This window comes from Ammospiza nelsoni, chromosome 4, assembly GCF_027579445.1.
Source record: "Ammospiza nelsoni isolate bAmmNel1 chromosome 4, bAmmNel1.pri, whole genome shotgun sequence".
Classification (NCBI taxonomy): domain Eukaryota; kingdom Metazoa; phylum Chordata; class Aves; order Passeriformes; family Passerellidae; genus Ammospiza; species Ammospiza nelsoni.
In genome coordinates this window covers 17,044,205-17,068,766 of record NC_080636.1, presented here as the reverse complement: position 1 = coordinate 17,068,766, position 24,562 = coordinate 17,044,205, and the positions used below count along the sequence as shown (strand labels likewise).

At 41.0% G+C, this 24,562-nt stretch overlaps 1 protein-coding gene across 1 annotated transcript in view; it reads right to left on the bottom strand.

Annotated features, from left to right (window-relative positions):
* Positions 1 to 14,214, bottom strand: part of STK32B (serine/threonine kinase 32B) — a 157,485-nt gene extending 143,271 nt beyond the window's left edge. The window contains exon 1 of the mRNA XM_059470995.1: positions 14,147 to 14,214. Coding sequence (XP_059326978.1) covers positions 14,147 to 14,198 — 52 coding nt within the window. The 5' untranslated portion in view covers positions 14,199 to 14,214. The remainder of the gene's footprint in view (positions 1 to 14,146) is intronic.
* Positions 14,215 to 24,562: the final 10,348 nt, after the last annotated feature.

The window sequence follows — 24,562 nt, the reverse complement described above, 5'->3', positions numbered from 1 at the left end:
TAGGGGGAAAAACCGATTATAACAGCTATATTTAATTCATAAAAACTTCCATCATTTCAGTGCAAGACATAGTTCTTCATCTCAGTGTTTACAGATGAATATTTGATGATGGAATGGGTAATTTTTCTATGGAGACTGAAAAAAATGGGCTGACGACATAAAATGACCATCTAACTGTAGAAGGTTTTATACTTGGTGCTGATGATTTATTTTCTCATCATTGTGCTTTTTACCTCTGGGAAATCCTTGTATATTTATTTTACAAGTTATTTATAAATATGCTTACTTACAGTCCACAAGCAATTACACCAAAGCTGATAGGACTGTTCACTGCAGAAAAGAGTAAAAAGAGTAAATATGAATAAAGAAAGCAGGCACTTTATCTTATCTACCCACTGCTAAGATTAGGAGTTGTCCTTGTTTCAGCTGGAATGGAGTTAATTTTCTTCTTTGTATCTATTATAGTGTTGTTTATTATTATTGCTATAATCATTATTATAATTTACTTTATTTCAATTATATTCTTATCTCAACCCATGCGTTTTACCTTATTCTGATTCTCCTCTCTATCCAGCTGGGAAGGGGGGCAGAGTGAGCAAGGAGGTGTGTGGTATTTTGTTGCCATCTGAGATTAAAACCACAACTGAAGTGAAATATTAAAGACTTCAAGCAAAGCAAACATAGATACACTTGGGAAACAAACCAAATCCCCCTCAGGTCAGCTGGTACAGAGGTGACTGAGGAGAGGAGGAGGACTTCAGACCAGCCACAATATCCAGGTTATGGCTGGGTGTTGGCATTAACAGCAGGTCATTAGACTCTAAGCTACAACTTAGATTTACCTCATATCATCTCACAACAGGCAAAAATAAAACTATTCACTTGGCAAGCAGGTTGGGGAGCTGATAGATATTAATGCAGAGAGCACAAGTTCTAATTTTAACTACAGAAGTTATTAGGTGCAAAGCACAAACAAATAGTGAGCTGCAGAGGATAAAATTGCTCAATGTAGCAGAAGGCTTAGTGCCTAAAACATTCAGTGGCACTAAATGTGCCATACCAGTTCTGTATAATCACAGAAATAGAACCTCAAATGAGTTTAATTATAGATGTTAGATGAAAATAATGAATATTGGTGACTCAGTTCTAGAGTTCCCTACTGCATACACTGGGTTTGTTTTGATGAGAGTAAAGTATATAAAAAAACCTCTGTGTATATATAGAGAAAAAGAGGGAGAGAGAGAGATAGCCTCTAAAATATATGTGTGTTTATATTATATTTTCTTAACTAGAATAAAATGGCAAATCATATATCAGAGCTTCTTCTGGTTATCTATGAAAATAACATTAAACAACCTTGGCTTCTTCACAGTACAGAATGGAAAACTTACAACATGGCAAAAAAATATATATCACGGCTTTTTTTTTTTATTTACAGGTTGTGAAAAGGACTGGAAATCATATCATTAAAGACTAGAAGAAACATTTTGTATACAACAGTTGCCAGCAATATTTTTTGGGTGATCTGCTGGGGTGTATTCTTCTTTTCCAAATTGGAATGCAGTGCTTCAGGAAGATTTTTACAAAATCCAGGACATCCTGTCATTCAAAAATCCAGGATGTCATTGATCCACATATGTCTGTGGATCACAGGATGTGTATGCACTATCAGCAGAGGAAGGTTAGAGGGCTGAGAGCAGCCTGCAGTGACTCTCAAGTATTTGTATGCTCAGGGAAGCACTTAAAATTCTCTGCATCTCACAAGTGAGAAACCTGAATGCCACAATCTTTTCTCTGAAATGGACAGCTACAACAGTGAAAGGGCTGCCTTCTGCTATGGCAGTTTAGAATCCAGGACTGTGCTTCATCCGACACCGCTGGGACAGACCGACGGCTCCTGGCTCGGGAGCATCAAGGAGCTGAAGTCAAGGCAGCACTCAGCCTAAGTGCTTGAAACCACTGAAAACAAGGTGTCTCTGCACTGCCACACACTACTCAATCCTTTCTAAACAGCAGACAGAACCTCTCCTCACTCTCAGAAAAGCCTTGTGGAAGCCATTCAGAGAGCAGATGTTATCCCAGCAACAGCTGGAATTTGCCTCTACCTGGATGTGCTGCCTCCCACAGCCACAGCCAGCACCTGTGAACTTGATGCCCAGTCCTTTTCCAAAACTATGATTTAAAATAAAAAAGGAAAAAAAGGACAAAATAGACTGGATGATTGTAAATAAGTTTGTTTTGCTATTTTGAAGCTGCCCAGGCAACTTTACTGTAGCTGCTCTCTTCCCCTGTTATCAACAGAGAGCTCACTAAATCCAAAAGAAAAAGAAAAATTATTGCCCTGCTGAACATTTGGATTGACAGCAAGTGTTAACTACACTATGACTCTTTTCCAGCAAAATTGCACAGCACTTAATGCTGACAATTTTGTTCAATAAAGGTCAATAAATCCTTCCAGAAAGTCTTTCAATACTGAGATTTTTATGGAGAATTTCACACTAAAAATATATTTCTCCTTCTAAAGTACTTTTCATCTGCTATTATTATTTGCACCATACAAAAAACCTCTAGTTTAATAACTTAGCTCAAAAACTTGAGCAAGAGATCTCAAAGGCATCTCACTGGGCAGGAAAAGATGTGGCAATAAGGGCATAATTGGCATGCAGTTACTGAAAAATCACATGAAAAGGCTGGGCAGAGAAGAATCTCATGAATCTGCATAAAACTTCTGGCAAATCTGTCCCTTGTGTTATGTCCAAACCAATCTCAATAAAAGCTAACTTGGTTTTACAGCAATTCCCCACACATAAGATTGTATTTCTGTAGTTTTCACATGCTAAAACAGTCTAATATGATCTGGGCTTCAGAGAATGACTTTTCCTACTTCTCAAAGTGATCTTTTGATGATCTCTTGTTGTTTGACTTCAAGCTCTGCGTAGCAGTTCACAGTCCTTAAGATGTGGTATTGCCCCAAAAGCATTTGCAGGCTTTACAGCTTGGAAAGAGATTTATCTAAACCTCACCCCAAAAGGCACAAAATCAATCTTCCTAACATAATGTGAAAGCAGTCCAGGGGAAGTGGAAGATAGTTTCAGAAAGGTGTGAAGGACACTCAGGAGGCTGACAGTGATTTTGTGATTATATTGCATCTTTGTTTTAACAAGGGAGCTAAGAACAGTTCTCATTGCTCAGCAAGGGAGGTGGAACAATCTCAAAAGGAAATTATAATTACTGGAAGGATTAACTCAGTTTGCATTTTTATATCTTAAATAAGGAACAGAAGGCGTTCCCTTATCGCTGTAAAAATAGGAAAAAGAAGGAAAGTATTTTTTGTCCACTGCAGCAGGTTGCCTTGTACTGTATTTACCTTACTAAATACAACTTAGTCCTTCTTACACAGAACAGTGTTAACAGTAGAATGATGAAATCACTGCTCTTTTTTATTCAGGATCATACCAAGCAAAAAAATGACAGGACAGAAAAATACATCAGGTGTAGAACTTATCTAAATGTTTCTAAATTTCAAAAAACTAGAATTGATATTTATTTCTTAAAGAACAAGAAAAGAAAATAAAGAAAATGAGAAAGAAAGTGGGAATAACACAAAATCAATAAAATATTACCAGATAGAAGTTAAAAGCATTGATTTATTCATATTTTGAGTCAGATAAACAAACTGTAGGGTAGATTTCATTAATATATCTAAACAAGCTTTTTTCACAATAGAAAAAGTTTAATGAAGTATAGAACAGGAACTTTCATACTATGTTGTGATATTATAAAGAAAATATTTATGGGAATATAAAATTTGGGAAATAAATTTCAGATTCATCAACCATGTTCAGTTATCACTAGAGCCTCAAAAACCTGTTTAAATAAGCTTCCACCAACCCTGGTAAAGCTTTCTAAGACTCATCCTTCAATTTAAAAGGAAAATATCTCTGTCTTAATTACAGGAAGAATGAAACTTAGGTGTCTACATTGTACTGAATATCCATATTAGAAAATACAATGCAACATTTCTAAGAACAAAAGCATTGCAGTGTTTGATACTTTTGTGTCAAGACCTGTGACAGCAATCATAGAAAAGGGTGTGGGAGAGAAATTGATTATAAAGAATCTTCCATTAGGTATAGCAGAAATAAATCATATGCAAAACAGCAAGAACCTTGAGGTACTGACTACCAGTAAAATAAACTGAAACCAAAGAATCATACAATGTTTTTTATGTTGGAAAAGGCATTTAAGATCTTTAAGCCCAACCATAAACCTAACGCTGCCAAGTCCACCACTAAACCATGTCCATAAGGCCCCAATCTCCTGTAAGCTTTCCTTGCCAGGTTGGAAAATACATAAAGCTGATAGTCTTTAGAAGGGAGGTGATGAACTAAGAAGATTTTTACAAACACCTTTTTGCAGAGTTCCAATTTCCAGTGATTAAAACCAGACCTGTCCAGTGACTTCACAAATCCTAGCCTTTCCATTCAGACTGTTTCATTTCCTTATTAAAATACAGGTTGATGAGAGTCAAAGTGGGAATTAAGGAGTTAAAGATGAGGTCAAATTGAGCATATGAGAGCTGCATGTAAATAAGTCTTCTAATTATTGGAGTGGAAAATAACTTATTTAGGAGCAAAAGGAAAGAAGGCCTCATTTCTGTGATACAAAGTACAACCCTCCTCATCCCCTTGTTGATGGATATTTGAGGTGAATGCTGACTGCCTAAGGGAACAGACCAATGTATAACATTCAGGTTTTCTTGAGGACAAGCTGAACACACGTCCCAGGCAGTGCTTTCATTCTATTTGCCAGATTTTAGTAAGTGAGGAATCTGAAAGGGAAAGCCTGGTAGTACTCACAATGAACAGATGCCTTCTTTCTCTCCTCTTTCCTCCAGAAATGTGTGTTTTATAAAGGTACAGTACTATATTGTAGCATATAAATAGTCTATTTTGGCCTAACTATAAAACTGTACTGTATACATGTACTGTAAAATTTAAACAGTATAATGTTAATTTCTAAGGCTCTAAAATGAAATACAAGGATATTCCAGCAAATACTGCATTAAGAGAATCAGTTCTAAGTCCTGATGAACATATTTATGCTCAACATCCTCTTGCACTGAGAAGGTGGAGGCATCTTGGGCCCCACCAGTGCTCATCTGCAGATACAGTGTGGTTTGAACACACATTTCTGATAAAGAAAATAGTTTCCTGGGATCAAGCGCAGCCAAATAAAAACCAGTGTTATTCTTCAAAACATTCAGTGTATTAGACACTGGACCCTAGAAAGCAAACCAACTTTGTTCTTCTTTAACCACAGGGGAAAAAAAAAGACATTTGCCTGTTAGTTTTTTCTAAGACCCTGTATTTGCTACTCATGCTGGATTTTGATTGAGTCCAAGGAAACTCAGAATATGATTTAGTTAAGGAAATAACTTTTATTGATCTGTTCAGTTTTTCATGTTTATATAATAATAATCTTTTTCCTGTTGCAGGGAAGCTTACATACACAGTGTTCAAAAGTACAACAGCAAATTAGGCAACAGCTCAGCATAGGCCTACATTAGGCAGTAAGTAATGTCATTCAAGGCAATCAATTTAACTAGCTCATGAAACTAAGTGGAACTGTGCTCAAGAGAGATATAACACCCTTGATGTGCACACTGCTTACTGCTGCTGCTCTTCCCCCTCCAAAAAGTCCAGGCTTTTCCTGCTGAGTTTGGTGGGTGTCCTGTACCTCTTGCTCCTTCCCCTCACATGTTTTACCCTGACAGGATGCTGTGGAGCTCCTCTACCAGACTGAACTGGAAGTTTTCCTTTTTAATTGAATACTGTCTAAGAATTTTTACTTTGTATTGATTGATCTCAGTAGCAACCTTTTCTCTTCCACACCTTTCCCATCAGCTCACTCTGGCTAAGTCAAAATGTTGTGAAACCACCAAAATAACTTGACATTCTTTCCTCTATCTCACCCTTCAGTGTTTAGTCACAGGTGTCACTGCCCACCAGGTTTTGCTTCAGGATGATTTCAACTTCTGCCTTCTCAAACTTGCTTTTTAAATGAGAAATGCAGAAAAGAGTGAGTCTTGTGCTTGGCCAACAAAACCCTGCCTTCTTTGGATTGATGCACACGTTCAGAAAGTACTGTACAAAGACAGTTCTGGTGAGGCAGTTCTCTGAGGATCTATGAACAAGACCATAATTCCTTACCATGTTTATTTCCCAAAGATTTTCTAATTCAGTCAGGTACAACATTTGATTCTAGGCTGAACTTCATTCATTGGACAGTGTGGTACCCCAGTTCACAAAAAGCCCCCTAGTAGGTACTGCGGGCCTTGTAACCCACATTCACACATCCACATCAAGGAACTCCTTCACTTTCATGTCCAGGGCTCAGTGTCTGTCCCACTGCTGCCAGGTGGGGTGAGGTAGATCTGTTCCCCCTTTTCTATGGGAAGCTGTCTGATCTTTTGAACTCCACTGAAAGTGAAACCAGTATTGAGCAGTAGAGTCAGTTTAATATCTCTGTGCATTTGAAAACCATTTGTCCTGGGATACAACCAATAATTTACTTCTCTGATTGATACCTCTTCCACCATTCAGCTTTTCCAGTCCTTCAGAGCCCAGCTCTCTGAAAGTCTGCTCTTTGGCACAGAAAACAACAACAGCACACCTGAGGGAGCAAAGCCTTTTCACTTTAAGCAACAGCTGTGGGCAGGGATGGGAGACAATGGCTGAATTTGTGAAGGAGGGATTGTAAAAGCAATGGTGTTGAGATTGAGACAATAATCTTGTTTTCTGAGTTTATTTCACAAATTTTTCCTTGATCTTGAATAGAAGTCTCTAAGTTTACCTTGCTCAATGCTTGATTAACTTTGAATTATTTATACTTACTTACTCACAAAAAGCCTATCTTGATATCCAGGCACACCACATAACACATATTGCAACAAGGGTAAATGTTACCTCTCCTGAGCACTTCCTCAATAACAAGTCAACAAGAAATTCCTTCACACTCTTAGAGTTATGTGTCATGCCGACCACTTCTGCAAATTTTGGAAGTCTACAAATGCAGCAGCAATGATTTCCGTGGTGCCTTTGTTTAAGATGGAGGTCCTGACAAGGAAGTTTCCACTGAAGAACTAAATCTTGGAAATGTAATAAATATTATTAGGAAGGATCTTGAAAATTTATCTGGACCATCTCTAAGATATTGCTGGCAGAGATTTTGTTGAATGTGGATGATGTAAAGTTGACTACAATTACAAATACTTTAGCTGTCCCTGGAAAGGATCTTTGCTCTAATCCTGACAGTGTGATGTAAATCTGATATTGCACAACCTTTTTAGGATATTCAAATGGAATAGAGATGCAGCTCATTTGAGACAGCAAGAAGCTAAGATGAAAGTGCCAGATTCATCTTTAGGGCTCCCTGTAAAAGAGGTAAACTGATATAGTATTAAACTTCACCTCCAATTATCATTTAGTGTCTGAAGAGGTGCACATTTTATTTGTGTTCATTGTACCAAAGCCCAGGCTGGGAAGATAAGGGCTGATGGTGATTGCAATATCACAATATTCCTTCTGAACCTCCTTGGACACAGACCATGTAAACGGTGAACAACAGTTTGGCATTTAGTACCACTGTGGCTACCTGAGATGATCATATTGCTCTGTGCTCTCCTTTTTGTCTATATTCTCCCACTGTCTCATATTATGCTGTAAGTGTATTATGCTGTAAGTGTAAGCTCAACACTGATCTATTTTGCTCTGTGATTGTACAGACACTGGTATTAGGGTTTCTGAAGTGTTTTTCACTTCACATAATGATGAATTCCTGTCTAAAGTTCAATAAATGCAAACTAAAATTGTATAAAATTCAACACGGTCATAAAACAAAGTATTTAAAAAATCCAGTGGTCTGTATCTAATCTATCCAAAATATTGATATTCAGCATAAAATAATGCCTTTGACAGCTGTAGTTTTAACAGAAAAGCCTTTGAGCAGTTTTTAAACCACATTTTGGTATTCTTATCCAATTCAGTACTAAAGGGAACTGGAATATTCATCTTTGCAAGGAAAAAAATAAAATGCAACGTAACACACCACAGAACTTTCATGAACAAATAAAAATCCAGCAGAAATATTGATCCCACATGATGTTTGCTGCTCTCTCTAACAGAAGGTATTTAGGTTCCAACCCGTTATTTTTACTGTTCTTTAGGGCTTTATCTTGTGAAACAAGTAGTTAGAAAAGAGTGTGTTATTATCCTCATGATCTGAGTGTTGTGCAGCAGCTCTGTGGCTGCATCAGGCACTGTCCATCACAGCTGTGTGCCAGCAGGATGATGAGCACCATCAGATCACTGACAATAACTGGACACTGAATGCTCTGTTCTCAATCTGACTCACTTTGACATCTAACCATTGCTTTAAATTGGTTCTAAGTAAAACTCTTGTTTGTCATTTTTCCCTATGTCACTTTATGGTTCTTCCGCTTTCACTGCACTTATACATAAACTCAGCCATTATGTTCAGAATTTAGCTACCTGAATCCATACCAATTTCAGGCATTTTTCTTAGGCTCTTTATCTGGGTTTTAGGCTTTTAGTACAAGTCTTTGCAGCAGCTGGCCATTTAATAATGATGTTTTCTGACACTCACCAACAATTTTAAATCATTCATTTAAGCTGAAGGCTTTTCTGCAGAGGAGAGGTAGAAATCAATTTTAAATTACAACTTCAAATTGGAAGTTTAACTCCAGAGGATGGATGCTATATTCTCTAGTACATAAGATTTCCATTGAGCTCTGCAGCTCTGGCACTGCAGCAGAACAAAGCCTGGTGGCTCAGGCAGGGAAGTGGGACTTGAGCACTTCCCTGAAGTAGATAAAAAAGCACTGCAGAGAATCAGGCTCTGGCCATGGGGAATAAGCCAAGGCTGTGCCTCATTCCCCACAGACAGGACCACACTGCTGAGGGACAGCTGTCACAGTGACCTCCACAGAGGGGTGCTCCAGCTCTGCACCTTCAGGATGCTCACTGGAAATACATATTTACCTTAAATGTAAAGTCATGTACACCAAAAGCAAAAACAAGCTCTTTAAAAGTTCAGAATACTTATTTCTAAAAGTAACTGTAGCAAAGTTGATTTTTTTAAGCCCCAAATAATCAAATACAACTGCCATATCACTTGGCAGGACCAGCTTCTAGCTTCTAACGCTTTATTTCTTATCCTTTCCTCTGTATCTTCCACCACAATGTAGGCAAATACATTATTCCTGTTTGATAGTAGTAATATCTCTCCTGAGTCAGCTCTTTTCTAAATTATTCTTTTTGACTATTTAATTTTCACACTTTGAATACGATTGAAATTTTAACTGAACACAGTCAAGCAAATCCAGCATGAAAGACACTCTTTACAGTCACTAGGTTATTGCTAATATATTCATTACTTGTGATATTTACTGAGAATTTGCAAGGAGAATTTACCAATGGTGAATATTAGCCTTACACTTCTATTGCCATTCTTGTGAGAATATTGCTGGTTTTGAAGAGTTGAACATGAGGAAAAATTTACTTCTTTGCTCTCCTGATAGTAGCACTGGATATCCATATGCAGGAGAGGGTAGTTGTTATGGGAATAGGAAATATTCAAGGTGGAGAGAGTCAAGTTCCTTTGCTTCAGTGGTATTAACCAAAGTAAAACTGTTTTCCTTTTACCTGAATTGACTACATAATTTGTGTAGAATCTTGCTTAAAGCTCCTTTTAAATGTCTGAAAAAATTTTATAATTACACACCATATAAGGGTCTTGCTTTGGTAAGGGGTAGTGATGCTGAACAACACCAGATGTAGTTCTCTATGCAACCTATACAGCAATAAAAATCAAGAAATGAAGCATATTTTTCTATATCTTTAGGCAGAGTACAAGGTCTAGGCAAACAAAGGGCTCTGTTCCCTGGATTATTCCTAGCTGTTCTTGTGCCTTATCCTAGTCTAAGAAGAGAAAATTAGATAAATACAACATGGTTTTACCAGAAGTTTTTTTGCACATGAGTAACCAGATATTTTTCCTTGATGACAAACTTATTTTGTAGATGGTAGAGTTGGCTTAAATTTAATTTTTCTCAGTTTCTGTGGAATGACACGTAAGAAGGTATAAGCAAAGCTGAATAAGGTCAGGATAAACTGACAAAAGGCAAGGTGGGGAGCTGTGCTGGTTTTGGCTGGAATAAAGTTAATTTTCTCAGAGCACCAAGTGTGGGGCTGTGCTTGGGATTCATGCTGGAAACAGAGCTCAGGGATATTTTAGCTATTGCTGAGCAGCCCTTCCACAGAGCCAAGGCCTTTCCTGTCCATCATCCCACCCCAGCAGAGAGGAGGCTGGGGGGGCACAAGGGGCTGGGAGGGGACACAGCCAGGACAGCTGAGCCAGGGATATCCCACATCCCACACCTCATCCCTATGGCTTCATGCTCAGTATGCAAAGTTGGATGATGAAGAAGGGGGAAACATTCAGTGTGATGCCATTTGTCTTCCCAAGTCACCATCACACGTTATTGGCCCGGCTCTCCTGGTTATGGCTGAGCACTGCCTGCCCCTGGGAAGCAGTGAATAAATTCCTTGTTTTGCACTGTTTGGGTGCACAGCTTTTGCTTTCCCTATTAAACTGTCTTTATATCAACCCATGTAACTTTTGTTCCTCTGATCCTCTCCCTCATCCCACCTGGGGAGTGAGCAAGTGGCTGTGTGGGGCTGAGTGAGGTCCTGCTTGGGTTAAACCACGGCAGTAACAAAGGAAAAAATATTATTTAGAAAAGGGAAATATGAGGCTGGCAGGGGTTAAAAGCAAAGAAGATTAAGTCTGGATATGATCCAGATGAATACTCACACAAAGTGTTCAGTGGTCTTGATAATTGACATGAACAGTGTGGTCATAATTTAAAACATTGTATTAAAAAGAATCAGAGTGTTGCAAGGAAAGAAGTAAGTGATCATCTTTGAGACTATGAATAACAGAAGTGGACCAAAATTCAGTCCTGCAAAAGGCCATGTACATAGAAGCACCAAATCTTCTAATGTGGATTGGAGTTCATCAGTGGAAGTTACTGAGAGGGCACTGACCCCAGGGTGATGGAACTATTCACACGGTATGTCCATGGAAAGGGCACATGGAATTATACACTGTGCTAGAACTTACTTCCAGTAGAGAACAGGATGTATTCTTTCCAACACATGGTCCTGGGGAAAACTCAGCTACAATTCTGTGTATAATTTGGGTTATCTGTGTGAAACCAAGACAGGTTCAAATGCAAACAGATGCAGGACACAGGAAATGAGAAAGCAGTAGAAATAATAGAAAATTAGAAAAGGTTTCCCTGCAAATCAAAGTGTGAGAGGGGACATTTTTGCTGTCTATCAAAGCCCCAGAATAATCCTGGAGGGGGAGAGCATTTTAAACCAACAAAACTTGAATTCAACACAAATCTTGTACGTAGGTGAAGAAACCTAGTCACGAAAACAGATACTTCTGACCATTCAAAGAGTGAAGTTCTGGAAGATCTTTCTAATAAAAATGGAACACAGAGAACTAATGTAGCTGGTAAAAATGGTATGCATCACTGCCTTTAAAAAGATTAGTGTATGATAATGATGTGTTGTACTGGCTCTAATAACTGGGAACTAACAGCATGAAGTTCAGGCTTCTGGTTCTCCAGAATATTTTTTCTATTATTCTGAGCATGGAGGGGAGTCTACATTCAGCTTACAGGTTTTAGATCTGCTCAGGGGCTCAATAACTGTTCTCATCAGAAAGCAGGAGGTAACTCTGGAACAGAAACCCCATAAGCTTGTCAGGCAGCGTCTGGGTGCTCTGCATACACTATTTTCATATATTTATTTATTAACTAATACACTGAGTAAGTAACTTTTTTCTATGATTTCCAGAGTGATGATAAATGGCTTTAAACCTCTACTTCCAAAATTCATGTTTTATTCTACGCTCATCATAAACATGCATGGATATAAAATGGCAATACTTTTTTACTGTTAATTTTTATAATTTTAAGAGGCAGCTGTGACATTATACACAATACACTAAATAGATTAGTTTATAATATTCCTACATCTTCCTATTCATACACAACTTACTTATTCAGTTCTCTATGAATTGATTATTCTTCTTGAGCAATTACACCATTTCAAGAAACAAATCCACTTTTTCTTGTTATACTTTTCATTAGCTTTTTTTTATTATTATTATATGTTGAGTCCAATATTGTGGGAAATGGTGACTTTTATAGCTACTAGTGGGAATAAGAAAAAACAGCTTCATTTTGCATTAAATCCTGTTAGATACAGTTTCAAACAGGAGATATTTCCTCATATTGTTTAGGTACTTGGGAAAATGCCATCCTGAATGTAAGTACTTTTGTAAGTACTATTGGAAATTGGTTATTGTTTCAAGAGCAATGGACTCTTCTGAACTAGATGGTTGTGTCAAGCAAAATATATTAAGAGGACTAAAAGATTATGTTAGCAACATTCATAATGGGGAAAACCACCTCAGAACAAAACAAAACCATGCAAAGAATAAATAATGGCCTAATTGAAATCCATAAATATTTCATGTGCTCTTTTTTTTTATTAGCTGTTAATAATGGCTGCATTGCAGAAATGCTTTCTGGATAGAAAGAGAAAGTGCCTTGAAGTCTTTTCTGCAATAATTTGCTATTGAACTTTGTTGATTTTGTTCAAAAACTGACCACAGTTTTGTAGCATGGGGAAAAAAATTAACATGGTAATAGTTCATGGAAACTGCTAACTCAGAGAGTCCAATTAGAAGTCTTCAAAGGCAGGACTGTGGGTATCTTTTTACCTTAGGGTGTCTGGACAAGATTAACTTTTCATGCTTTCACTCTGGAGTATTTCTCAGCGAGTTTCCTCAAGGTTTGCAGCCCCACCTGAGCATGGTTGAGACTTTGCCTGGGGGGAGGTGAGGGGGGCTCTTTCCCACTTGTATGTTTGCGCAGCTTGACCTATGGTAAAGGTCTGAAATTTTCTATCAGTACAAGGAAATGGCAGCTATGGCTCCACAACACACAAATTGTACATGATCTGTCCCATTCCCCACACAAACAATGGAATGCTGTAAACCACACCTCACCACGCTTTGCCGAGGAATAGGAAATGGCAATCTCATCTTAAATGCAAGATGCAGTCACCCTTTCAAGCACTTTACCTGCATTTAAGACATTTCCCCCCTACTAGGAAAACAATACGAGTATCTCCATGTGCCCTGAACATACAGGGCAGAACATATGTGTTTTTACTTGTTATAAAACCCAGAAAACCAATGTGAGTCTATTAGGGCACAATCACTTCCTAATAAAATATATTGGGAACTTCCAGGGAAGTTCCTCAAAATTAAGCACCCATTGCCTAGATAGGCAGCAACATCCATCCCATAAGTAACATTAAAAACATTTCTACATTAATGTACAAATATCTGCTCACTGAGAGTGCTGTGTTCTCTCTGCTTTGAGAACCAAAATTATTTTAACTGAAATGCATTCACATAATTCTAATTAAATACAGTCTACATTGGAAAATTACACTGAAATGCATAAAGAGCAAAGAAACACCACATTTTAGGCAAACTTTTCCATTGCCTTCCACAAACTTTACAAGATATACTTTCTTATGACACATTATCTAAGTAGGGACTAGAACCTCGTAGTAATAGAACATGCTAAAAAAAAGTTTCAGAAAGTAAAGGTGATGGAATAAGTATAGAGTACGAGAGACATCACCATTTAAAACAGGCAGGTGGGCAAAGCGACAACTATAAACAAAGCCAAAAGCGTGGGCATCCATCTCACACGCGATGCCCATTCATAAACGCGGGTTCGAAGCTACCTGCCATGTGCTTAAAGCCCGGCTGGCGATGTGCTAGACGCGAGCCTCCCGCTCTGCCGGTGCGGACGGCAGGACAAAGGCGGGCAGCGCACCCGCACCCGCACCCGCAGCCCGGGGGAGGCTCCGCGCCCGCGGCTCCCGCACGGAGCGGGGCCGGAGCCGCCCGGGGCCGCCGCGGCGCCCGGAGAGGCGCGGCTCGGTACCGCGGACAGCTCCGCACTCACCGTCCTCATTCTCGTCGAAGACGGGCGCCCTGTGGGAGTGGCCGCCCCCCATGTTATTCCGCGGCCGGCTCCGCATCCCCCGCCGCCAGCATCCCCCCGAGCGGGGCACTGCCCGCCCGCCGCCTGCCCGCCCGGCCCGGCCCGGCCCGGCCGGGGGAGCTCCGCAGGGCTAGCAGTCACCCTGCGACATGGAAGCGATCCGTCTGCCCCTGGCAGAGACCGCTGCTGCCTGGCAGAGACCGACTTGGCCCTTCTCTCATCGCGGAGGGGCAGGGGAGGGAGGGAGGGACGGAGTTAGGGGAGGAGGGAGGGATGGAGAGGGAGGGAGGGAGGAGGAGGCGGAGGTCCTGCTGCCGGTGGCTTTTGGTAAGCGGTAAAAGCTGGATCTACCTGGATCCTCGCGGATCCTCCCTCCTCCGCTTTCCCTCCTCCCAGACCTGCACTGGGGAGCGCGGAGTGCCCGCTCCTGCCCCGGCCCCGCGCCCTGCCCGGCCCTGCCCGGCCCCCGGCGGCGGTGTCTGACGGGCAGTGTGTGCAGAGCCGCTCCTGCCGCCCGGCCGCGCTGGCACCACGGGGGCCATCGCTCCCGAGGCGCGGCAGAGGCGGGAGGGCGAGCACTGCCCGGGCTCCAGATGGTTTTGTTTTGCCTCCCGACTGCGAGGGGGCGTTCATCGCCGGCAACCCGGAGGGACGCGGCCGGCCGACCGAAGTTCGCTGAGTTTACGAAGCGGCAAAAAGAACCAAAGGGAGCTGCTCCTTTCCCTCCCGCTCCCTCCCGTTCCCCCGTTCCCCGGGCGGGGCGGCCCCGGGAGCGCGCCCCGGGAGCGCGGCCCCGCAGCGCCACCTGCCGGCCGCGCCGGGCAGCCCCGAGCCGGGGCGGCTGCGGGCACCGGGAGGGCGGCGGCTCCTGCGGGGCGGGGGGGAAGGCAGAGGGACAGGTGAATGTGTGTGTGTGTGAGTGTGTGGAGAGGGACAGGTGAGTGTGTGTGTGTGTGTGTGGAGAGGGACAGGTGAATGTGTGTGAGTGTGAGTGTGTGGAGAGGGACAGGTGAGTGTGTGTGAGTGTGAGTGTGTGGAGAGGGACAGGTGAATGTGTGTGAGTGTGTGTGTGTGTGGAGAGGGACAGGTGAATGTGTGTGAGTGTGAGTGTGTGGAGAGGGACAGGTGAGTGTGTGTGAGTGTGTGGAGAGGGACAGGTGAATGTGTGTGAGTGTGAGTGTGTGGAGAGGGACAGGTGAATGTGTGTGAGTGTGTGTGTGTGTGGAGAGGGACAGGTGAATGTGTGTGAGTGTGTGTGTGTGGAGAGGGACAGGTAAATGTGTGTGAGTGTGTGTGTGTGTGTGGAGAGGGACAGGTGAATGTGTGTGAGTGTGTGTGTGTGCGTGCAGAGAGGGACAGGTGAGTGTGTGTGAGTGTGTGTGTGTGTGGAGAGGGACAGGTGAATGTGTGTGAGTGTGTGCGTGTGCGGAGAGGGACAGGTGAGTGTGTGTGCGTGTGCGTGTGTGTGTGTGTGTGTGGAGAGGGACAGGTGAGTGTGTGTGAGTGTGTGTGTGTATGGAGAGGGACAGGTGAATGTGTGTGAGTGTGTGAGTGTGAGTGTGTGTGTGGAGATGGACAGGTGAATGTGTGTGAGTGTGTGAGTGTGTGTGTGTGCGGAGAGGGACAGGTGAATGTGTGTGAGTGTGTGTGTGTGTGTGTGGAGATGGAGATGGACACAGGTAAACAGGTGTGCATGCATACACATGTGTGTGAGATGGAGGTGGACATGGGTAAATATGTGTCCATGTAAATGCATACACGTGTGTGTCTGGAAATCTCTCCCCTCTAAAAGTGCATTAGCTAAAACTGCCAGCACTGGAAAGGGATTACACGGATCACCTGCCATGTAGCAAACAATGAGAGCTTTCTAGGCTTGCTGTTGATATTTATAGACTGAAATAGCTGTATCGCTCCCTTACGAAAATTCTACCGTTAGCAACCTCTGAGTGAAGTAGAAACAATTGTGTTCAGCGCTTCCTCCAAAGGGAAACAGGTAAAAAAATTAAATATCTATATTAATACTGTATCCAGGTCAAAGCCTTTGCAGTTGCTCCAGAGGAAACCTGCAGACAGAAAAAAAAATCAAATGAAAGTTGCATTTTTGCTTCTTCACTGTTACATGGGGAGAAGAGGGAGAAGGAATAGAAGGCAGAAACAGGGTATATGTATTTCCATATAGAGGCAGAAAGGCTTTACCATTCTCCTATAATATTTATCACCCTTCTTTCAGTATAGCTGTTTAGAAAAGCCCAGGAGCAAATACTACAAAGCAGAAGAACTTTCAGTCTCTTTGTATATGACTTTAACCTGCCATAGTTACTCTCATGACCTGTCTTTGAACCCTATGTAATGCTGCTGTAACCTCTCTGGGAAAGGCTGATTAGACTTAAATGAAGTGAGTAAGATCCTGAGCTGTGTGGCTGAGAACTCAGAGCTTACAGCCTCTACAAACCCAGAAAATGGATAAATTCAGACATGGTGATATTTTTTCCATAAGTGGACATGGACAGATTGTATCACCTGCTGACGTCCTTTACCTAAATTATTTGGGTTATCATTACTTCCATGTGAAAACGTTTGCAAAATAAGGAAGCTTTCAAAACTTTGACCAGTGATTATTCTTCTAAAATGGAGTCTGGAAAGCATGACATACTCTTCGTCATTCTTTTGTTTATTACTCACCCATTCAAAGATTTAGTCATCCAATCAGGAGCAGAAATAACGTCATGTTACTGAGTTTGTGTTTCTTCAGCCAGAAGACAGCAATAATACTCAGAAATCACAGAGCTTCAGTTCTCTTTTGGGTTACCTAACCAATGTGGTGCTTGATGTTAATCCATTTTCTTTAGCAGGAATAAGGAGGAGTGCACTTAGGTTTCAGCTGACAAGAGTTACCTTCTGCCTGAGCTAAGGGCTTACATCCAGTCAATCTAACTGCTTCAATTCACGTGGAAGTGTTTCAAAGTGGCCTTCCAAGTAACGTGAGAAACTGGTTTGCCCCCAGGCTGATCATTTTACACAGGAGAAGCTCATCCATAGAACATAGACATGAGGGATGAGCAGGAGCAGTTTGGTATCCCACTGCATGCAGAAAATACAAATTCATTGAAAACTACTCAAAACTGCCTCCAAGAGTTGTTCCACTTCTTTTTTGTGCCTGACTTCCTTCACATAGACCATAAGTCTAACAAGTTTCCTGAGATTACTTTCTTGATTTCTTATGACAAGACCCATCATGAACCAAAGCAGTTCTAACAATGAGTTGTATCTATCCATTAATTAGTCACTCCAAATAGGCTGGTGGGTCATTTTGGCTCCTTTTTGACAGCTTTGCAATAAATCTGCCCTTGATTTGTGCAAAATTCAGGTTTATGTTTAAACCTCAGCATAGCTAGGAGGTTAAGACAAATGGCATTCTGTGTTCATATGAAATGTGAAAAATTAACATTTAGTAATAAAGTATTGATGAGACATTATTTTTAATTGATAACATTATATTCCTCTATAATGCTTGTACTTGAGTAGTGGCAGACATTATCCTTCACAGTAATTTTCTGTTGAAACAGACAAAAAAAAAAAGATGGTCTGACAAGAATTGTTGGGTTTGCTGTTCTGAAAGCAATGTAACGTATTCTTTGCATCAGTGTCTGTGCTCTGAACTAAGATGTGTTTGTATGATACTCATCATCTTCCTGGGAGCGTCAGTGTTTCTGCAAGTAAATCAGAAGTTGTTTATAATGGTGTCCAATGGTGCTAAGCTTGGATGTGTGCTCAGAGCCCAGCCAAGCCTCAAGGAAACCAGTGGCAGTTTCCAGTGCCTTTGACATGAGTAATGTCCAGCCTTGGACACATGGGCTGCTTATTCACATGGTCCTGGGCTCCCCTTTGTCCTTTGCAACCCTGAATGCATGCTAAATTCTGAACAGAGGTATAACTCCAGCATCTTTTTTCTTAAAAATACTCAGAACAATCTGAATTCCATTGTGTCTGCTTCAAATTTAGCAACAACTCTTCAAGAGCAATTACTCATATGTTTTTCCAATTGCTTTTGTAAACCAGAAATAAGTCTGAAATTCTTTATCATAACATCATGCATATCAGTACAGCTCTCTGAAGCCTGAGAATTCTCAGAACAATTAAATGTTTACTCTTCTGGGACAGAGATTTCTAAGCTAAAAGCAGTTTCTAAGTCTTGCAAGACCAAAACCAAATCAAACTTCTCATGCTTATCCTTTCCCTGAAAAGACAGTCAGGTTTTGCTTGAGATAAACAAAGTTCTAAACTTAAAAACACATTTTATTTTTAGCAGGTATCTGCTGCATAGCCTATGCAGAAAACACAGCAAGGAAAAAGGACAGTCAAATAGAGATCCTTTCTTCCCTCTCTTTTCTTTCCCCCTTCCTCCTGCAATCAGCATGAACATCATTTTGAGATATTGTTTTACATTTTCATTTAAGTCCTATGTTGTCTGGCTTAGATTAACAGTGATTTTTTCAGATCTCCCTGCAGCGTTAGCTATAAAGAAAATCAAATATGATTACAATCCTTTGCATTATAAAACTTCCCTCAGGGAATTCAGTGATTTAAAGCCAGTAATTCTATGATTACAGCTTTTGTATTAAAATGCTTCTGATGAGACTTACGGGGTGAGGGTGACCTTACAATTCTTGATTTCACAGCACACCTTGTTGATATGCTAATATTTTTTAATTGCAGACTGTTTACGCTGACATTTTTGTGTTTGAATACTATCCTGGAATTAACAATGAAGATATTAAAATAGCATCTTTTGACTTTATGATTATGACTACTTTAAAAGGAAAGATGATGGGTTATAAAGTCCCCTTTTTGGAAACCAGTAGGGTCACCTATTCTATTGTATTCTATTCTATTTTATTCTATTCTATTCTATTCTATTCTATTCTATTCTATTCTATTCTATTCTATTCTAAACTTTGCACAGGACTGCAGTAAGCTCACTTTGGCTGTTCACTATGTCAGCTGAAGCAGTGGTAAATCTGCTCAAACCCTGTTTCCAAAGCACATATACTCTCCTCTGACCCCTTTCAGATCAGTAGGATGTGCTAAAAGGCAGAACATGCTGAAATCAGAAGAAAAACTTTATCTTTCCATGGTTTGCTCTCAGAGCATGGCCTCTGCTCATATTTATTTTTGTTTTAGAGAACTTATGCATTGGGAGTGTTTGCTAAAGAACCAAGCAAGAACCTGAAGTACAGTCTGACAGTCTTCTATTCCCTCTTCAGGCACAAGTGCTTGCTGTTCCTAACAAAGGCCAGAGACTCTGCAAATTGACTGACTCCTATTTCATTCCTTTTAGATTTTAGAGAAAACTGTTTCTCCTAAGACTCTATCAAAATAGTGCTAAACCCCTGGAGTTTTATTGAGATTTACTGTGAAAAGCAGTGAGTCTAACTGGTATTGTCTGGGATATCCATGTGAGAGACAGAGTATAAGTTGAAGCATAGATCAGATCAAAGTGTCCAACAAAGGATCCAAGCACAGACCAAAGTTTCCTTTACTTTTCCAAGATTAAGACAATGCTGGGAAAGAGTGGCTTAGTTTGGCTTCACAACCTGCTCTCCTAACTGCTCCTTCCCCAGCAGTCCCATCTCTATTCCCCAAACAGTCCCACCAGTTTAAAGCATAACAGACTTTTGGACTAATGCCAGTATGGGTGACCAGGCATGGATTTGTGTGAGGCTACAAGCACCTATTGCCAAGATAATGGATTATGGAATAAATTCATGGACAAGTCCTGCACAACCAAATCTCATGGTTAGAATGTGAGTGTTGCTTTTCCCACCATCCATTTTACAGGAAGGCTGACAGATTTCACTAAGGGTTATTTATAAAAGGCTGTCAGCCAGATCCTGCATTTTCATTGCATCAGTGTGAACACAACACCACAACAGTGACCATTTACTCAGACCTGCTGTATCTTCAGCCTTCTTTCAGGAGAAAAAGAAAATGATTAGTCACAGGTAAGCTTAGGAAACCATAGGAAAAATTTACCACCTTTAAAAGGACATAAAGGACAAGAAGAACAAGGACACCTGAATAAGCTATATATTAGAGCAAAACTGGAAAAATTTGTTTGTACAGATCCTAAACAGGTTAAGAGGGGGAAGTCAGTTCTGTACTATATCAAATGCACTGGGGTCTTAATAACAGTAGGTTTAGGGCTGGGCATCTAGTTAAGTTCTAGTCTTATTTGTCATATATACTTTATCTGTACAATAGTGGGATACCAGCCAAGTATTCAAATAAGATTAAATTGCCTGCTTGCGCAGCAAACACCATTCCAGCCCTGGCTCTCTTAAAAGAGTCTCCAACCCACTGGAGTCCATCAGAAGCTGATTGTCTAAAGTAAGAAAGTCAGCTTCCTGTGCCTCTTCAAGGAGTGAAAAGAAAATGGTTACCAGAATCTAAGATCAAAAATAATTACAGGTCCAGAATTGCTGGCCCCAGTTTGGACATATCACTATTGAGCTGTGGTTTTGCAATTGGCTTCAGTCACAGCCTGATCAGGTCCATTATGCCCATCTTGTGATTTGACACTCTTACACTGAATCTCAGATTGATAAATCCTAAGCAATTTTCACTGCAGTATATAGCAGAAATCACTTTAAAATAGAGAGCATTTTGTTCCTTTGCAGCTTTTACCTGTTTTCTCTAGAATTCAATGTGGTATGCACTATTTATTTCCCTCAGAAAGACCATGGAAAACTTGTGAGAGATTTTCCTTGATATGGCTGAAGTTTTGGAGTCCAGAGTGTGAGAAAGCAAACCCCAATGGTACAGCTGGAAGGTGAGAAACTTGGTGTCATCTCTCTGCAGGATTGTGTGTGGTTGTCCTCTTAAGATCCCTGGTAATACTCTGGTCTGAAACAGCTGTGGTGGAACAGAGTCAAGTGATGTAAGATCAAAAAAAAGTATAACAAAAAAGTCAAGAGATTGGTCTTTATTCCATGCAGGAACATGAGCAGGAAGCATGGACAAAATATCTTCTGCCTGTACAAGTTTTGGTCACAGCCTTTGGTTTTGTGTTTGGGATGTTAAAAAGGAATTTTTCTATGCCTTCTGAAGTTGTCCAAACAGGTGTAGGACAAAAGACTTGGGACACCACAGGACATTGCTCTGATCTACTTACTGCAACACCATGTACTTCAGCATATTCAGCTTGGGCATGAAACTGTGACTTGGGATCCCCCTGTTCCAGTGCTCATGCTCTGTGACTGCTGCACTCTTCTTTGTCTTTTCACAAGGTGTTTTCATGTGCACGGTATATTTTTTGAAGTAGGCTTTTTGCAACCTAGGGAAGGGGCAAATGAAAACCTCTGGAGCTCCTTTCCTTGCTTTAGAGAGACAAACTGGTTCCAGCACCTAACACAGCTCCTGCCCCTCCCCACAGCTGGGTATTCCAAAGGAGGTCACACTGGATCTGTGCTTTCCAGGTGTCCTGGTTTAGGGCAAATTTGTTAAAGAATCTGCAAAGGGGGGCCCCTCCAGAAAGCAAAACCCACGCTGCCCCTCCCCCCAACAGGTTCGGGAAAAAATTCCTTGGAGAGAGGTGGAAAGAACCTGTTTATTTCAGGCACAGCACCCCCCAGCACACAAAATGAACAATACCCGATGACACCGCTCTGAGAAAGATGACAAAATCAGAAAGTCTCTTTCGGGGGTGGGTGCTCTGTTCCCAGTCCCTCCGGCGCTGGGGCAGCTGCTGCAGCCACACGGTGCAAACTCTCGATGTTCCCGGGTCCCAGTCCGGAGCAGGTTCGAGATGGTCACAGAAACAGGAGAGGAGAAACAGTCCAGGAAGGAATGTGGACTGTTTAGCTAGAACTAGCTAATAAGCAGAGGCCAAAGCAGAGCAGAAGCGAGAGCAAAAAAGAGAGCAAGCAAAGCAGCAAGCTGAAAGCAAGAAGCCAAAACAGCCCTATGTACTGCCCGTCTCTGTGTCCCTGATAAGAGAAACCCAAACAAAGCTTGCACTCTTCAGAGCCGGTCTTAAAGGCACAGAACAGATGAATGGGGATACAAGCATCATAACGTCACCCCAGGAGGCCAGGGCAGCCTGCTCTGCTGTTCTGCTGCTCAGCAGTGCTGCCATTGCCCTGTAACAGCTCAGCCCTTCTCCCTCACAGCCTGCACCAGCCCTGTGTGCTTTATGCTCCCCTCAGTCTCAGCTGTTTAATAAGCTTTATTGCTTAACGATTTCTCCCTTCCTCTCTTCGTGTAATGTAGCTGTATCAGGAGCACTGGGGATTCTCCATTAATAACTTGTCCTATTGTGTCTTGTCAACGTCCTTTCTTGTGACTAGTAATTTATCAGCGGCATTGATTGATGGAAAATTATAGACTTCCCAATCTTTCCTAGCCTGCACTGTGTCTTTCAAGAACTCATAAAGTAGCTCAAGTGATGAAGAGCCCCTACTTAGAAGAATAGTTGAGGTGCTGCTCTTTTAGAGCTATTACATTTGGGCTATTAAAGCAAAACACTTAAATAGGCGAGCCAGGATGACTTACACCTCTTGTTTCTTTTCTTCTCAGGAGTGTAGCTACACCTTCTCATTTAGGTTTTGTGTTGCTTTGTTTTTTAATTTGGACATAAAAATCCAAAGCTGCTCAAGATGTGTATTCTCATCTCAGAGATAAGAAAATAAAAGATTGCTATTTGAAAACTGAAGTCCCCTGCTGAATTCACAAGATAAAACCATGCAAGTTGAGGAACCATGATGGTTTTGAACACAGGTAGCTGAGAAATGAAAAAGAAAAATCAACTGTTCACAAAAGTGGCACCTGGATGAACTGTTATCAACAATAATTGGATGTATAAAATAAAGGAAAACATTAGTTGCTGAACAACCCATTCCATTTGCTAAAATGTGTCAGAGTAAAGCCTAGATAGATGCATTCATGAATTGTTCAAGTTTGCAGCAGGGAGGGGAAAATTCGCATTATAATTTACAGAGCAAGTGAACAAAATTTAAAGGTTTTCACATGTCTGCTGAAAAAATAAATGAGAATCTAAGATTTTATAAGTGTTCTTGCAATTAGCAATTTTATTATTTTGCACTACTTTAATTGCTTAGAGGGTAGAAAATAAATACTTGCTGATAATTTTCAGGACAAAAAGCTGAAGAACAACACAGTAGTCCTAAGAAAGATATCTATATTTTCCTCTGATTTGTTTGCTTTACTCTGCTTCAGATTTAATCAAATCTCTCTTTTCCCTTGTCTCATAAAGAGATTTGCTGCATGTACATTCAGTACATGCATACAAGACTCTAATCTGTGCAATAGGATTGTGGAAGAGGCAAAGTAGGAGGGATAGGCTTAAGTGTGCTGTGCAAGTGAGGCTCAGTGGTGCTTGAGAACTACATGGGTTTGGAAAGTTAGAGCTATGCAATTGCACCTTATAAATAATAGCAGGAATTATGTATCTGACACCTTTTAATTTACCTTTGGTCACACATAAGCATGGGAAAGCATTTTGCTGCTCATTGCTATTACATTTACTGGAATAATATCCAATTAACACAAGAGCCCAGCTCTCTGTCAGAACCTTGTTACAGAGGCAAAGTCATCTCCAATCCCTCTAAAATATACTTCCATGAACCCACTAAGCTCCTTTACCCCGCAGTCATGCACTAGTTCAATGAAAATAATGAGACTAATAAAGTTTTCATGGAATGTATGTTTGTCTTCTCAGCCCTAGTATGTCCCTCAGGTGAAACTGCTGCAGATGTCCTGGACAAACATGTCCCTAGGACTGTGACCACATGCATTTTTATCCCTCAGCACTGGCTGCATTGACATTGCTGGTTTGGTTTGACACAGGAGTGCAAACCTCACAGCTGAGTCAGTCCAAGCCTAGATTCCTCTGGGGGGCACCAGACCCAGAAGGTGCCTTGCAGGAGTGCAGCCTGTGCAGCCTGATGGTACTGGGCACCACAAGGGAGGTCATCCAAGTGAACCCCAAAACACACGCACAGTATGGATATTACAGCCTCAGCACCAACCTTTCCCACTCCAGATCTGCTCCAACAGCACTGATCTGTCTGCTAATATAGATAGAGAAGACAGTTCCAGGCCTCTAAATGTTATAGCCCCTGTTTCATTACTTTTTTGCCTCCCTGGGCCCTTCCAAACCCTTACTCCCAATGTTTCTGTCATTATCATGAACATGAAGCAATACATCAGACCAATTGCAGAGTTTATCTATTCTTTCTTTCTTCATTCTTTCTCTAAAAAAAGGAAAAGAATGTGAAAATGCATCTTATGGAAAATAGTGGTGAATAAAGCTCTTTTGCTATGTACAGTCACAACAGCATTTAGTTCCATGTTGCACTC